Consider the following 15,052-nt stretch of genomic DNA (forward strand, 5'->3'; position numbering starts at 1 on the left):
TTCAAATACTCAGGCATCCACTATGCACACCCTGGCTCTGTGGTCCATCCCAGGCTACACAGGCAGGGAGCTCTCTGGTACAGGGTGGAGCTGCCCAGGCTGGGAGACAAAGGGCAGCCTGGCCACCCAGCCAAGGGACATGTCTGCTGACAGGGAAAAGTGGGAGGTAAGGACTTGAGGGTGAGTGGATGACTAAGGCTGGCATCCAGACTTTTTTTTTTTTTTGCCACTCAGGGCCAGGTCTAGGCCACAGGGCTGCAGCCTGCCTGCTGTGCCATCTGTGACAAGCAGGTAGCTGTGGTCACAGCCGGTGTCTCCCAGGAGAGCCCTGCTAGGTGATGCTTAAGCAAATGATAAATTAGAGAAGACAGTTTTTTATCGACCTGCCCGTGGCCTTGCAGAGAAGAAATTGTCTGATTCTGTTGCCTGCTGGGGGGAGGGAGGAAGGCCAGGTCCTGTACCCGGAGGGTCACCTCCTAGGAGCTGCTGGCATCATGACTGCCTGTGAAGACCACTGTGAAGGCCTGCCAAGGTCATTGTCACAGAGATTGGCCTCTTTGTCTCCACATGATTTGATCAGGAGTTCCAAGTTGTGTGACTGGAACTAGAGCAGTCTCAATTCCTTCACCATGTGAGAGTTCTGGCCTTGGAGCACCATCCAGGGGACAGAGATGACTCAGGGATGCTCCCCAGACCCATGTCACATGCTTTTCCTGAGGTGATATGAACAAATGTCTATTCATTTGGAATAGGACACAACAACTAAGGAAATCACTCCACCCAAGGCTAGCTTGTGAACCACTGAGTTTACTGGGGGCCTCCCAGGAGTGTAGGTGAGAAATCCTACCCAGGAACCTGGGTGAGGGGTTCCCCACAGAAGCCTGGGTTAGGGGTTTCCCACAGAGGCCTGCCTGGGTAAGGGGTTTCCCATAGGAGCTTGAGTGAGTGGTTTCTACAAGAGCCTGGGTATTGGGTCCTACACAGGAGTGGGGGTACTGGGTCTCTCCCAGGAGCCTGGATGAAAACATACTATGTACATACAATGCACATGTTCACATTTACTGAAGACACACATGAACTTATGAACCACACAAATAGCCCATGAAACACCCATGAACCACACACCAGGCCCTCATGTGTGCAACCCATGAGTGCTGCCTGTGTGCTTTGGTCCTTCTCAACCAGGCTCATTCTGCATGGCTTCCCACGGCTTTTCTGTCCATGGCCTCAAAAATTCTAAGGGCACCCACACCCTACCACTCAGTGTCCATCATTTCCAGGTCACATACTTTTGATTTAGATTTTTTTCTTCTTCTCTTTCTTTCTTTCTTTTCTTTCTTTCTTTCTTTCTTCTTCTCCTCCTCCTCCTCCTCCTCTTCCTCCTCCTCCTCCTCCTCCTCCTCCTCCTCCTCCTCCTCCTCCTCCTCCTCCTCCTCCTCCTCCTCTTCTTCTTCTTCTTCTTCTTCTTCTTCTTCTTCTTCTTCTTCTTCTTCTTCTTCTTCTTCTTCTTCATTTAAGTAGCCAAGATAACTTTGAATTTCTGCTCCTCCTCTACTTCCACTTCCTGAGTGCTGAGATCTCAGGTGTGTGCCTCACACCTGGCTTTAGGCCTTTTTGTCCAATACATACACATTTGTTGGAAAGAAGATGGGGGGACTGTAAAAATACTTTGAGCTGGGTGGTGGCAGCAGTGCACACCTTTAATCCCAACACTTGGGAGGCAGAGGCAAGTGGATCTCTGAGTTTGAGGCCAGCCTAGTCTACAGAGTGAATGCCAGGACAGCCAGGGCTACACAGAGAAACCCTGTCTCTGGGGAGTATTAAAAAAAAAAGACTCCAGGAAAGGCGCAAAGCTACACAGAGAAACCCTGTCTCGAAAAACCAAAAAAAAAAAAAAAAAAAAAAAAAAAAAGACTTTCATCAATAATGCAGGGAGAATAGAAACTGCTGTGGAGGCTCCCGTGGTTAGGAAATCAGTTTATGAATCTGCTTTTGACAGGAAAGTTAACCGGAATACACACACTGCGGTATTAACTCGTGTCAGCTCTGCTGATGGGGTTTTTAGCCGCACCCCTGCTTTTTTCTTAACCTCTAGTCACTTGTTTCTTTTTCCTCCCCTGATCCTAGATGTGTTAGCCCAGGCTGGGTTTGAACTCACTATGTAGATGAGGATGACCTAGACCTGATCTTCCTGCTCCTATTTCCTGAGTGCTGAAATTCAAATCCAGGACCCTTTGCATGCTAGACAAGCACACATTCACAGCTACAATTTACACTTTTAAACAAATACTGCATTCACTGCAGTGAGCAGCCACCATCTCTACCTGTCCCAAAGACTTTCCCTCACCTAGAAGAACCCCTGAGCCCATTAGCATTTTTGTCCGACCTGTCTACACTGGTGCCCACTGCCCTGTGGTTGCCCTGCTAAGGGCTTTGCTCTCCCAGAACCACAGAATACACAGGCTTCAGTGGAGGGCTTTAGGCCAGTGTGCACCGTTCGTCTCCTTTGTAGAATGTGCCGAAACCTCATTCTCTTTTTAAAGCTGAACAATATTCCCTCATGTAGATGAGCCTCATTTTCTGTTGTTGAACAGGGCTGTGGCTGTTAAATGCTGTAGAAACATTTGTGTATGAGCCCGAGTTTGATCCTGTTTCCTGTTCTCTCAGACACGTGCACCGGAATGGAATTGCTGGGTCTGGTGGTCAGTGCACAGGAGGAACCCTACAGTGGCTGACCACTGTGCGTTATCACAAGGGTGGCAGGCTCTCCACAACCTCGCCAGCACTTACTGCTCTTGTGCACTTGTAGCCATCACAGAGGGTGTGAAGCACTGTCTGTTAAAACTTTAAAGCCCCCCCCCCCCCAAAAAAAAAATCTGGGTGTGGGCTGGAGAGATGGCTTAGCAGGTAAAGGCACTTGCCAAGCCACCCTGGTGGCCTGAGCTCCCACACAAAGGAGGAAGATGTCAATTGACTCTGTGGAGTTACCTTTACATGTGCATGGTGGCATGCAGGCTCACACACTTGTGAGCATGACTGCATAGATACAATACATACACACACACACACACACACACACACACACACACACACACACACACACACACCTATATCCATGCAGCACAAGCACTGTCTTAGGGTTTCTGTTGCTGTGACGAAAATACCATGATCAAAAGCAAGCTGGGGAGGAAAGGGTTTATCTGGCTTACACTTCAGCATCGCTGTTCATCACTGAAGGAAGTCAGGGCAGGAACTCAAACAGGGCAGGTTCCTGGAGGCAGGAGCTGATGCAGAGGCCGTGGAGGGGAGCTGCTTACTGGTTTGCTCATCCTGCTTTCTTATACAACCCAGGGCCAGCAGCCCAGGGCAGGCACCACCCACAATGGTCTGGGCACTCCCACATCAATCACTGAGAAAATGCACTACAAGTTTGCCTACAGCATGATTTTATGGAGATTCCTTCCTCTCAGATGACTTTAGCTTGTGTCAAGTTGACAAAGGAACTCTGGAGCTGAGAGGCTGGGCATGGTGGGGCACCCCTATAATCCCAGCACTCAGAAGGCAGTGAGAGGCAGGAGGATTGCCACAAGTTTGAGGCCAGTCTGGTCTACACAAAAAGTTCCAGGAAAGTCAGGGCTACATGGTGAAAGCCTGTCTCCAGAAACAAAAAAAGTCTAGTGTAGTGACGCCCACCTTTAATCCCAGCACTTGGGAGGCAGAGGCAGGTGGATCTCTATGAGTTTGAGGCCAGCCTGGTCTACAGAGTGAGATCCAGGACAGCCAGGGATACACACAGGGAAACCCTGTCTCAGAAAAAAGAGCAAAACACAAAAACAAAACCTCAACAATAACAAAAATGACAAGAAATTTTTTAAAAGGTGTTGAGCTTGGGGAGATGTCTCAGTTGGTGTTTGCCTTGCAAGCATAAAGACCTAAATTCAGATCCCCAGAACCTGAGAAAAAGGGCACAGCGATGTGTGCCTGTGCCTCTAGTGATGGGGGATGGGAGACAGAGACCAGTAGATTGCTGTAAGCTCTTGGGCCAGCTAGCCTGGCCTGTGTGGTGAAGATCCAGGCCAGCGAGAGATCCTATCTCAAACAAAAGGTGGAAGGTATCTAAGGACCAACACTAGTGGTTGTCCCCTGACCTCGGTATGTGTGCCATGCATGTGTGCACTCACACCTAGCCACACAGGCACCAAAAGAAAGAAATAAAAAGGGCGTCAAGCAACCCTGAGTTCAGTCCCCAGGATCACACGACAAACAAGCAATCCCACTCTCCCTTGCACGTGGGACAGTGTCACCTCCTATCTGTGGGACTCAGATCCCCAAAAGCTGAGCCCTGCCCCAGAGATGAAAGGAATGGGTGGCCCCTTGAACTTGCCTCCCTAGAACTCAGAACACAGGCCTTTGTTTGAACAGATTGGGTCTCACCCATGGGAAGTGGCACCCATCATGGTCCCCCAGCACTGCCTGCTGAGTCCACTTCAAGCCAAAGAATGACTTTGCTGGCCACTGAGACACCACATTTCATCTGCTGATGTAATTGAGGGCATAATAATGCCTGCTGACAAGAAGCAACCTGAAGGGAGAGGGGATGAACACAGAGCACAGCTGGGTCTGTCCTTCGATGGCCATGTCCCTTCCAGGAGCCATTTGTCAGCCTGATCTTAGGGGTGTCACAGATGGCTCTGGGCCCATGTGGGTGATATGTCAACAGTGGGAGATAGTGCTACAGCCACCTGAAGGGGCAGGGTGATTCCAGCAAGAGGCTGGCTTCCTGCTGCATCCACTCTGGTCCACATCCCAGGATGGCAGCCTCAGAGACCCAGCAGAGGTCCTCTGGCTGCTACACTGGCTGTTTCCCAACCTCTTCCATTCTCCCGGGCAATGGGCATTTAGACCTGCTCTTAACCAGACATTACACTTGGGGCTCCACTTAGTAACTGTCTTTCTCTCCTTGCCTAGGAAGGGCCCCTGCGATTCCACCACTCCTGTCACCAGCTGGGGACCAAATGTTGAGTCTGTTGGGACATTTCATACCACAATGTGGGATGAAGCACCGCAACCTGTTTTCCCACCTCTCCCTGGAGGACAAAGCACCCAAGAAATACACCCTTGATAGCACCCAAGGTGAGTGTTGATGTAATGGAGATACAGTCTCACTATGTCAGAAGCAGAAATAGTCATTTTTGAGGGCTGTGGTGCCCCCCCCATATACAAATAAACATTAAAAAAACAAAGTAGGAGCTGTTTTGTGCCATATTTGTCTTTGGAATTTTTAGGCCAGCTCCCACTGAGGATCCAGGAGTCTAACTGTTTAGCTTCAAGGATGCCCCACTCTGGCCAGAGGACCCCTTAATGAGCAATTCGTTAATCCCCACAGACACAGGCAGTCATGAGACTTGTGCCACCTAGTGGCTGTGAGAACAGCAAGGCCAGTCCTTGTCCTTGTCCAGTCCATTGTCCTTGTCCAGTCTGACTTGGAGCACAAGAGTTCACAGGCTGCCTCCTGCAGTCTATCTACTGACTATGGGCAACCCCTCTGGCTTCAGGACTCAGCCACAACCAATAGGGAGGGATGCCTTCACAGAACCCCGAGGACAGGCTGTGATGAGCATACAGGACCCCTAGTCTGGGATGTCTCTATTTCTTGATGTTAGCATGATTTAATTATTCAAACTTTTATGACATTTGCGTGTGCATGTGCATATTGTGTTGACGTCAGAGAACAATGCTCAGGAGTGGATTCTTCTTTCCATGTGGATTTGAACTCACTTCATCAGGCTTCAGTGCCTTGACCTACTGAGTCATCTCACTCGCCCTTAATTATTACTTAATGTTTTATTTAATGTGTGTGTTTTGCCTGTATGTATGTCTGTGCATCATTTGCAAGCAGTGCCCAAGGAAGCCAAAAGAGGACATTGAATCCTCTGGAACTGAAGTTACTGTTTGCCATCATGTAGGGTGTTGGGAGTCCTCTGCAAGACCAACAAATGCTCTAAACCACCAAGCCATCTCTCCAGCTCCCTTATCTTTAAAAACCTTTTTAAATTTGTATATGTGTCTATGGAGTATATGTGCACATGTGACCTACATACCTGTGACTGTCACTCTATCATGTGGTGAAGAATATGGCTGAGCTCTGGGACAGAGGTGGACTGCAAGACCTTGCTGGAGCAGCTGGGAATCCGTCACACTTACAGGAAGTGAGTGTTCTAGTCCAAAGGTAAGGTTGGCTGGAGAGCTTCAGTGTTACTGCAGGCTCTTCCTGGATAGTTAGGTGATCAGGGAAATTTCCAGGCCTTTAGTACTATTCTTTTGATGGTAGCAAGAATTGAACCAGGGGCCTCACACACGCTAGGCATAACCCTACCACAGAGGCATATCCCAGCCTTTTCATATTTTCAATAGTGATTTAGTTTTTTTTTTTTTTTAAAAGATTTATTTATTTATTATGTATACAGCATGTATGACCAGAAGAGGGCGCCAGCTCTCATTAGGTGGTTGTGAGCCACCATGTGGTTGCTGGGAATTGAACTCAGGACCTCTGGAAGAGCAGTCAGTGCTCTTAACCTCTGAGCCATCTCTCCAGCCCAGTGATTTAGTTTTAATTATATGTGTGTACCAGTGGGTGTATGGGTCTGTGCAGGTGGTCTTGGGGTTCAGAAGAGGACATTGGCTCCCTGGAGCTGGAGTTAACAGGTGGCTGTGAGCCACCTGACATGAACGCTGGGAACCAAACTCTGGTCCTCTACAAGTGCAACAAGTGCCCTTAACCACTGAGGCAGCTCTCTAGCCTTGTCTTTTCATTTCATGAGGCAGGGATTCACTAGGTTGCATAGGCAGGCTTTAAACTTTTTGGTACTCCTGCCTCAGCCTCCCAAGTACCTGGAATTACAGGTATAGACCCTAGATCCAGCTTACTATTTGTTTGCCTTTTTAAACAGTAAAAAACTGTGTGTGTGTGTGTGCGCGCGTGCGCACGCAGGCCATGGGACACACGAGGCTGCCAGAGGACAACTTGCAGCAGTCACTCCTTTCCTGCCTTGTGGAATCTAGGGACCAAATTCAAGTTGCCAGGCCCGCATGTGAAAGTATCTACTTGGTGAGTCAGCTCAATGGTCCTGGTTTGACCTCTGGCGACAATACCTGGAATACATTACATAGCCCACATTGGCCTTGATTTAAAATATATATATTTTTTAAGTGTATGGGTGTTTTGCTTGCATGTATGCCTGTGTACATGTGTGCAGTGCCCATGGAGGCCAGAAAAGGGCGGTGGATTCTCTGGGCCTGGAGTTAGTTACATACAGGTGGCTGTGAGCTGCCTGATGTGGTGCTGGGAACAGAACCCCAGTTCTCTTAAAAAGCAGTATGCACTCTTAACCACTGGGCCACCTCATGAGCCCTGCTTTGTCCATTTTTGAGACGGGATTTTTTTTTTTTTTTTTTTTTAAATAGGTGTTAGTGTCTACAGGTATGTATGTGTACTACATAAGTGCCTGGTGCCAAATGAGGATTTCAGATCCCTGGAACTGGGTTTGCAGACAGTTGTGAGTTGCCATGGGCTGAGAACTGAACCTGGGTCCTCTGGAAAGGTAGACAGTACTATTAATTCCTGAGTCATCTCCAGACCATTGAGACAGGGTTTCTCTGTGTATCCCTGGCTGTCCTGGAACTTGCTCTGTAGACCAGGTTGTCCTTGAATTCACATTGATCCATCCGCCTCTGCTTCCCAAGTGCTGAGATTAAAGGAGTGTGCCACCAAGTGAGTCTTAATGCGGCCCAGACTGATATTTAACTCCCCGTGCAGCTGAGGACGACCTTAAATTTCTGATCCTCCTGACTCCACCTCCCTAGTGTTGGCATCTCAGGCGTGTACCACACCATCCATCCAGCTCTGACAGGATTTGTAATCTCAGTGGCTTGGACGCAGACACAGTGTTAGCATCTGCCAGTTTTCCCTTAGAAGGAAATGTTAAAAAAAAAAAAAAAAAAAGAGCATCTTTAAGTGTATCTCAGTACAGAATGAGACAGGTGAGGATCAGGACAGTTCCCTTAAACTGAACTTTAAAAAGGTTTTATTTTTTTCAAAATTAAGGGATTGTCTTTGTCAGATACCAGAGAAGAGCTGATCATGCCTGCAAATCCAGAGCAGGTGTTCCTTTTCTGTCCCTTGTGCTTCTTAAAACCCACAGAATGCAAATGTACAAGACGCCAAGGGGCAAGTCCAGAAAAATGCATGTGCTTGGCAAGCAGCTATCAGTGTGCATTTCCAACGAGCTTCATCCCCCAGGAGACTTCCCACACAGGCCACCGCCGGCTTGGACCAGCCCTCCTCACACCTGGGACACCATGGGATAGGAACCAGATGTTCAGAACAAGTGATCTGGTAATTCCCAGCATGCAGAGGGCAGAAGCTACAAAGACTGGGGGCAGGGGGCAGGAGAACCATGCATCTTGATGTCAACATCATGATAAAAAGCATGGCTGAGTTAGATGTGCTGGCTTGTGCCCATAACCTCGGAACATGGGAGGTAGAGGCAGGGTGATCTTGGTCCGAGTGCAGCCTGGGCTAAATCGTAAGATCATCTCAAAGACAGAACAAAAAGAACCACGAATATTGGAGTTGAGCAAGGAATACATTTCTCGTCTCAGCTGAGCTGTGACCAAAATATTCTAGTCTTTTCCAAGCAGCCCACCTGCTGTCGAGTCTTGTCTCCAAGTCAAACTGTGAGAATGGAGTTACTAAGCCTGACTTGGCAGGGACTGCAGCCTCAAAGCTCCAAGGTCTCCAAGAGGGGCAGAACTGGGCAGCTCCAGGTAGAGGGAGCTCTACCTGTCTGGGCAGGGCATTTGCTGCAGGGGGATGGCAGCCCCGGGGCCCCTGCAGGGCATGGTCCATGCCTGATGCCCGGGGGGGGGGGGGGGGGGGGGGGGGGGGAGGCGGGGAGGGGGGTGTCTCTACACCACCAACCCCCAAAACAGACTCTATACCAACTCTCCCTTTATACTTGGTACTAAGGAGGCAAGACAGGACAGGGCAGATGTCCACACACATCATCCCATGCAACACTTGTGTTTCCACCTTCCACCTAGCTTTGCGGGCAGGCAGAGCAGAGCGGAACAAAAACCATGCACCTTACTCTGTGAGATGTTTCAGTTTTAGTGTTTATTGGAGTCCATTGCTGGCCAGGCCCTGTGCTGGGGCTCCCTCACACACCTCACAACAGCCCTGTGAGGTAGGGTTCTTCTTGTACAGTCCAGCCCGAGGCCCCGAGACCTGGCCCTAGTTCACACCATTAGTGGAGGCAGGACAAGGGACTCCATTGTTTTAGAAAATACAAAAGCTTTGGTCCCAATCCACACAAATCTTAAAAATTTTAGAGTTTTAAACTCTCATTCCCCATTTTTTTTTTTAAGTTGTCATCCTTTGGTTTTTTGAGACAGTTCTCACTCTGTAGGCCAGGCTTGCCCAGAACTATATAGTCTAGGCTGGCCTCAAACTTACAGCAATCCTCCTGTCTCACTCTGACTGTTGGGATTACAGGTGCGTGCCACACCTGATTCCAAAATTTTCTCTTAACTTTGGAAAATTAAAAATTTAAAAATGACCATTAGTGTGAGGCCTGGGGGTCAGCAATCACTCGAGTGTGTGTTCTATTGATTCAGCCCCTCAATCGGCTCTACCAGTGGTGAGTCCCAACAATGAGTGCCCACCTCAGAGAGCTACTCTCTCCTCCCTCCCTCCAAACCAAGGCCTGCAGGTGGTGTGCAGACCTCTCAAAGGTCAGCAGAGACTGACTGAGTCTGTTCAGCCTGGCAAGACCATGGAGTGAGGGCAGAGAGCCCTGGACACTGGAAGCTACCTTTTCTGACCAAATTTTCAAGTGAGGAAACTGGGCCCAAACATGTTTTTGGAACACTAACTTCCAAGAGAGAAGAAATCTCAGCAGATGGAGCTGAGCCCCAAACCCACACAGTATTCAAGTCCAGGGTCAGCACACAAGTCACACTTGAATCCAGACATTCACTCTTTGGTTCCAGGAAACCCCAGCTCCCAGTCAACCCTGTGCACTTCCCAGGCTCTTCTGGTCGGTACTCCCTGCCTGTGCCTGGTCTTGCAAAGGCCCATTTCATTCTCCAAGAGAAGCACCCACTGTGGCAGACCACAGGGCTGGGGTCCCATGTTATCAAGGTCCAGGACAGTCATACACAGTTTAAAGTTCTGTACCCCCAGCTCCATCCCTGCCTTATAAAATGTACATAGTTCGGCTACTGAGATGCTTCAGGGCACAGGCGCAGCCAGCAGCCAGATCTAGCTGTGGGCACCCCTTGTACCCCACCCATGTGATTAGCCACCGTGGGAACAGCAAGAGGAGACATCAGCAGGTATGTCTAGCCACTGGCACTCTGTAGAAACACTCTACCAGACTTAAGCAGACTAAACTTAAGACAGCTCCCTACAGCCCCTCCTGTCTAGAAGCCTGAGCAGGCTGGCAGAAGCTGGTACCCTGACATTATCCTCCTCATTCCCTGCTCAGACCTAAAGCCATGTTCATGAAGAAGCAACATCCCACACATTCATAACTCCACCACTAGGGTCTGTGTTTAGAATGCAGATTTGAGGACCTGAACTTTTCATTCTGTAGAGCTGAGAAAGGAGCTAGGCACAGTGGTACCTGTAATCCCAGCTCTCAGGAAGTTGAGGCAGGGGGAACGCTCTAAGTTTGAGGCCAGCACAGGCTATATAGTGAGTTCCAGGGCAGCCTGGGCTATAATGTGAATCTGTACTTCCCCCAAAGCCACCAAAAAGTCAAAAGCAAACAGAAGTGAGTGCAGTCCTGAAACCTGACGTCACTTTCCTGCACACTTCAAGACCAAGATAGAAAAGGCACGTCACCCTGGGGAGGGTCACCCCGGGGAGGGAGCCGTCTCCTTGAGGTCTCGCTACCTGTTGCTGCTGCTGCTAACTCTGGAGACTGGAGGGAGCCTCTGGCAGACAGATCAGGTCAGCAGACTGATGCCTGATGTCTGATGTAGCATCTTACACCTTTGTGCTTTTTGGGCATGGGAGCAGCTAGACTCTCCTCTAAAAACAACAACAAAAAAACCAAGTCACAGTTGTCGGATGGGGACAGTAGGAGACAGAGCATTTAATGACACAGACGAGACTGCCTTCCTTGGCTTCAGGCTGCTCTGGCGCATTGCCAAGTTCACCAGCCAGAAGAGAAGGCACAGAGCAGAAACTGCCTCTCCCTCAAGATCCCCACGGAGAACAAGACCCCAAACAACAGCCCCCCCCTCCCCTGGAGGAAGCTAGTCTCAGAATGCTCCACTCTGGAAAGAGTATAATAAGTTGGGGGAAATGGTCCAGGTGGGGCTACAGGGCAAGAGGACTCCTGACGGCGGCCACTGTCCACTGGTACCCTGGCTGTCTCAGTGGGCGGATGGGCCCTGTCCCTGCAGAATCACTGCGCACAGAGCTCTCTTCATCCCTGCCCTGCCATGAGACCTGACAACTGTGGTCTGCTATGGAGTGACCACTCGCTCTCCTACGCTGGCTTGGCACGTCACGCATGCAAAGCAAGGAGACCACAGACTTCACCAAACAGTTAATTTTGGCAAAAATAAAATAAAATAAAATAAAGAGTGAGAGAAAATAAAAAGCTAAACTTCATAAGCAGGATTAAAGTCGCTGAAGTGAAAACAGTGTATTTTCTCAACAGTATGGATAGGCTATAACTACAATCTCTTTGCTTTACAGTCTCTGCCATCCTCTCCCTCAATTCAGGTCAAAGTTCATAGCAGCAATGCACAAGTCCTCTGCCAGGCCAGGGGTCTGTTCCTGGGCCAGAGTTCACAGGTCCGGATCAGTCAGTCCGGAGAATCATGGGAGGATGTTCGCTGTCTTCATCTAGGCGCAGGGCACTGGCTTCATCCTCCAGGCATGCGCCCCCCACGGCACCCAGGTCATCTGTGTAGGCTGCAAAGAGATAAGAGTGCTATCCTCACAGAACTGGGCCCAGTGATTGATCCTGTGGCACCAAGGATAGGCTGCATCCAGGAGATGGCACTCAGTTATGAGTTATGGCCACACTAAGACCTTCCCAATGTGGTCATTAGAGTGAGGCCTCTACAGCCTCAGGCAGAGCCAAATGATGTCACCCATTTCCTAGCATGCACCAGCACAGCACAAGCCCTGTAAACAGTGGTAACTGAATAGATAGGCTGCTCTCTTACGAGTGACCAAGGAGACTTTAAGGGACTTTAGCTGGAGACACAGGTCATGTGTTATGGCTGAAAGGATGCTTCACAACATGGGGGCTAGCACAACCTCTCTTGCAAGCAAACCCCTTGAGTTTAGGGAAGTCAGCCACATGGATGGGGAGGGCCACGCCTGAGTGACCTCAGATGTCAGCCATCAGTGGCCTTTGTCCATGATGCATGAAGGTGGTAGGCTGGGTGGGCTCACACACAGCCAGAGTCACTGGCTACAATGACTGCCTCTTCCTCCCAAAATGAAGACTATAAATTCACTTTCACAAGCCTTGGGAGGAAGCTCTGTCCCATAGCTCAGTGGGAAGTGGTCACTCAGGGACAACACAGATGAAGAATTACCTTCTAAGTTGGCATCCTGCCCTTTACCAAGTCTCGTTGGGGATGAGGGCACATAGGCACCTTTGGCACCTGCCGCGCCATACGTCTGTGTTACTAAGGGGCAGTCATGAGATGCAGAGTCTACAATTTCACTGGTCGTCTCCATACTGCCATCGAGTCTAGAGAGAGGAAATAAACAAGGTCAGACTCACTGTTTCAAGCCAGGTATGGTAGCTCATTCTCAAAATTCCAGCACTTGGGAGGTTGAGGCAGGAGGATTCCCCTTAGTCTGAGGCCAGCCATGGCTGCGGAGTAGGACTCATCTCAAACAAGTTTTTCTAGAAGGACAGATGGACATAGTATGTATAGCACATCCTGGGGCCTGAGGTGCTAGCCAAGGAGACAGAATACTGTCACCAACACCAAGAATCTGCTCCCTGGGATTTCCACACAGTGACTTTAACACAGGAAGTCTAGTAAAGTCACACACATCTCAATCACCAACTGCAAATTCCCCACTTGCATCCTGAGGTGGGGTGGCAGGCTCCTGTGAAGACACCTCACTGTAAACTCTGAGCCTCACCTTCACCCAATCGTCACACACAGACCATCACAGACTTAGATGCCTTTCCTTCTTGGCTCTGAATGGCATCCTGTGGCCAGCAAGGGCAAATAGAGGCTCTTAGCACCAGAAAAGTGAATTTCAATGGGGAGACGATGCTTGCCAACAACACAGGTCAGCATATGGGCCTTGAGGGGATGAATGCACAGACCTATCACAATGCCCACAGCTGCAGACTGCCATGCAGAGCAGCCTCACCTGTGCTGACGCATCAGGGCACACTCGCCGCCTTCCTGGGGGTCCAGGTTGTACATGTATAAATAGCCATCTGATGCTCCTACCAGCAACCGTGGGATCTTCTGAATTCTAAAGAAAGTAGCCATATTTTAGAAGGAAGACTTTGTTTCTTCACAAAAGGCATGTGACTAATCCTACATCTCAGCCGGGCTAGGAAGAAACCTGCCAGCGCATTAGATGAAGACAGTACCTGGGGTCCTCAGAGTGAAGCTAGCAAGGCCAAGGGTGGCCTGGGTGTGAGTACACACTGAGTCCCAAAGAGCACGTGGTGGAACAGGGTAGCTGTCAGTGTCTCTTGTCACTAAGGGAGGGTACTTTCTCTCTCTTTCCTGTGTGTATATATGCCCATGGGCAAGAGCAAGGGTATGAGATGTCCTGGTCTACCACTCTGGGCTTTAGTCCACTGAACTGAATGTAGGCTGGCAGCCAGCAAGTCCCAGTGACCCATTTGTCTCTGCCTCCTGAGTGCTGGAAACAGGCACATGTGGCCGCACCTGGCTCTTATGTGGGTGCTGAGGACAGAGCTGATGCCCACTGAGCACCTCCTGGCCTGAGAGTGGGCGTGTCCACAAGCTTTCAAACATGCTTGTGCATGCTCTAGCAGAGCACTGAACTACAGCCTTTTTAGCTATTCAAGTTGGAAAACACTGTCAATTTCCAGAGCCAGAGCTGTGCTGTCCCTCATCTTACAGACAAGCTTTCCAGTGCGCCATGGCTGACAATCCCAACTGCACAAGAAGGACCCATGTGCTCCTAGATGGTGCCACTAAATAAATGTCTATTTCCTATTGTCTGACTTAATATATTCCATCAACACAAACACCCTGCAAAATGCAAAGAAGGAAATTCTGTGGTGAGAATGCCAGAGGACACCCAGGTATCGGGCCCGGGGGTCTTCCTGCTCGAGGCAGTAGTTGATGGAACCTAGGCTTGGACAGGCTGGACAGGGTCACACACACCTCTGCAACCTGGCAACAAGCACCGTGCCTCTGCTCCTGGCCCTGATGTGCATGGGGAGAGGGTGGGGTCATAGGCTCAGTCTGTACTCACGTGGTTAACGAGCAGATGTTTTTATGGCCACAGAATGGTAGGCGGACAGTGGCAAAGGCCCTGCCCTGGTTGAACATTTCTGTCACTTGTGAGGGCAGGTAGCTGGTAGATGCCATGAGCACCTTCCCAAAGTAGCCAGTCCAGGTGGTGGGCTCTTCTGGAGGTCTGGAAGGACACACCATCACACAGGTGAGGCTGGATCCTCACTGAGAACTACAGAGTCAGTGTAGACCCACTGACCAACCCTACACACTTCACAAAGATCAGCTGTGTACAGCACAGAGCATCCTGTGTTCTCCCTGCCCAGTCGCTGCGGCCACAACAGCATACTGCCAGGAGAATGTTTCTGGAGCAGCAGCACATACCCCAGACTTATTCAAGTTCCCATCATATGTCTCTTTAGCATGTGCATGCGTGACTGTATGGAGGTCAGGACTACTGTGGGAGTCCAGGTCCCTGTTTTGCAATGCGGGTCCTTGGGGTCACACTCAGGTGTCTCACTGGCTGCTGTGCAGTCCTTTGATGTGTGTCTTGAGCATG

At 49.8% G+C, this 15,052-nt stretch overlaps 1 protein-coding gene across 2 annotated transcripts in view; it reads right to left on the reverse strand.

The window, feature by feature from the left end:
* Nucleotides 1–9,156: 9,156 nt before the first annotated feature.
* Wipi2 (WD repeat domain, phosphoinositide interacting 2) overlaps nucleotides 9,157–15,052 on the reverse strand; it is a 38,509-nt gene continuing 32,613 nt past the window's right edge. For both annotated transcript variants that reach the window (XM_052754178.1, XM_052754179.1), the window contains 4 exons: nucleotides 14,513–14,677; nucleotides 13,424–13,531; nucleotides 12,625–12,782; nucleotides 9,157–11,989 (listed from right to left, as the gene is read on the reverse strand). In XM_052754178.1, coding sequence (XP_052610138.1) covers nucleotides 11,877–11,989; nucleotides 12,625–12,782; nucleotides 13,424–13,531; nucleotides 14,513–14,677 — 544 coding nt within the window. In that variant the 3' untranslated portion in view covers nucleotides 9,157–11,876. The remainder of the gene's footprint in view (nucleotides 11,990–12,624; nucleotides 12,783–13,423; nucleotides 13,532–14,512; nucleotides 14,678–15,052) is intronic.

Source organism: Peromyscus californicus, unplaced genomic scaffold (genome assembly GCF_007827085.1).
Source record: "Peromyscus californicus insignis strain IS unplaced genomic scaffold, ASM782708v3 Scaffold_2__1_contigs__length_46816999, whole genome shotgun sequence".
Lineage (NCBI taxonomy): Eukaryota > Metazoa > Chordata > Mammalia > Rodentia > Cricetidae > Peromyscus > Peromyscus californicus.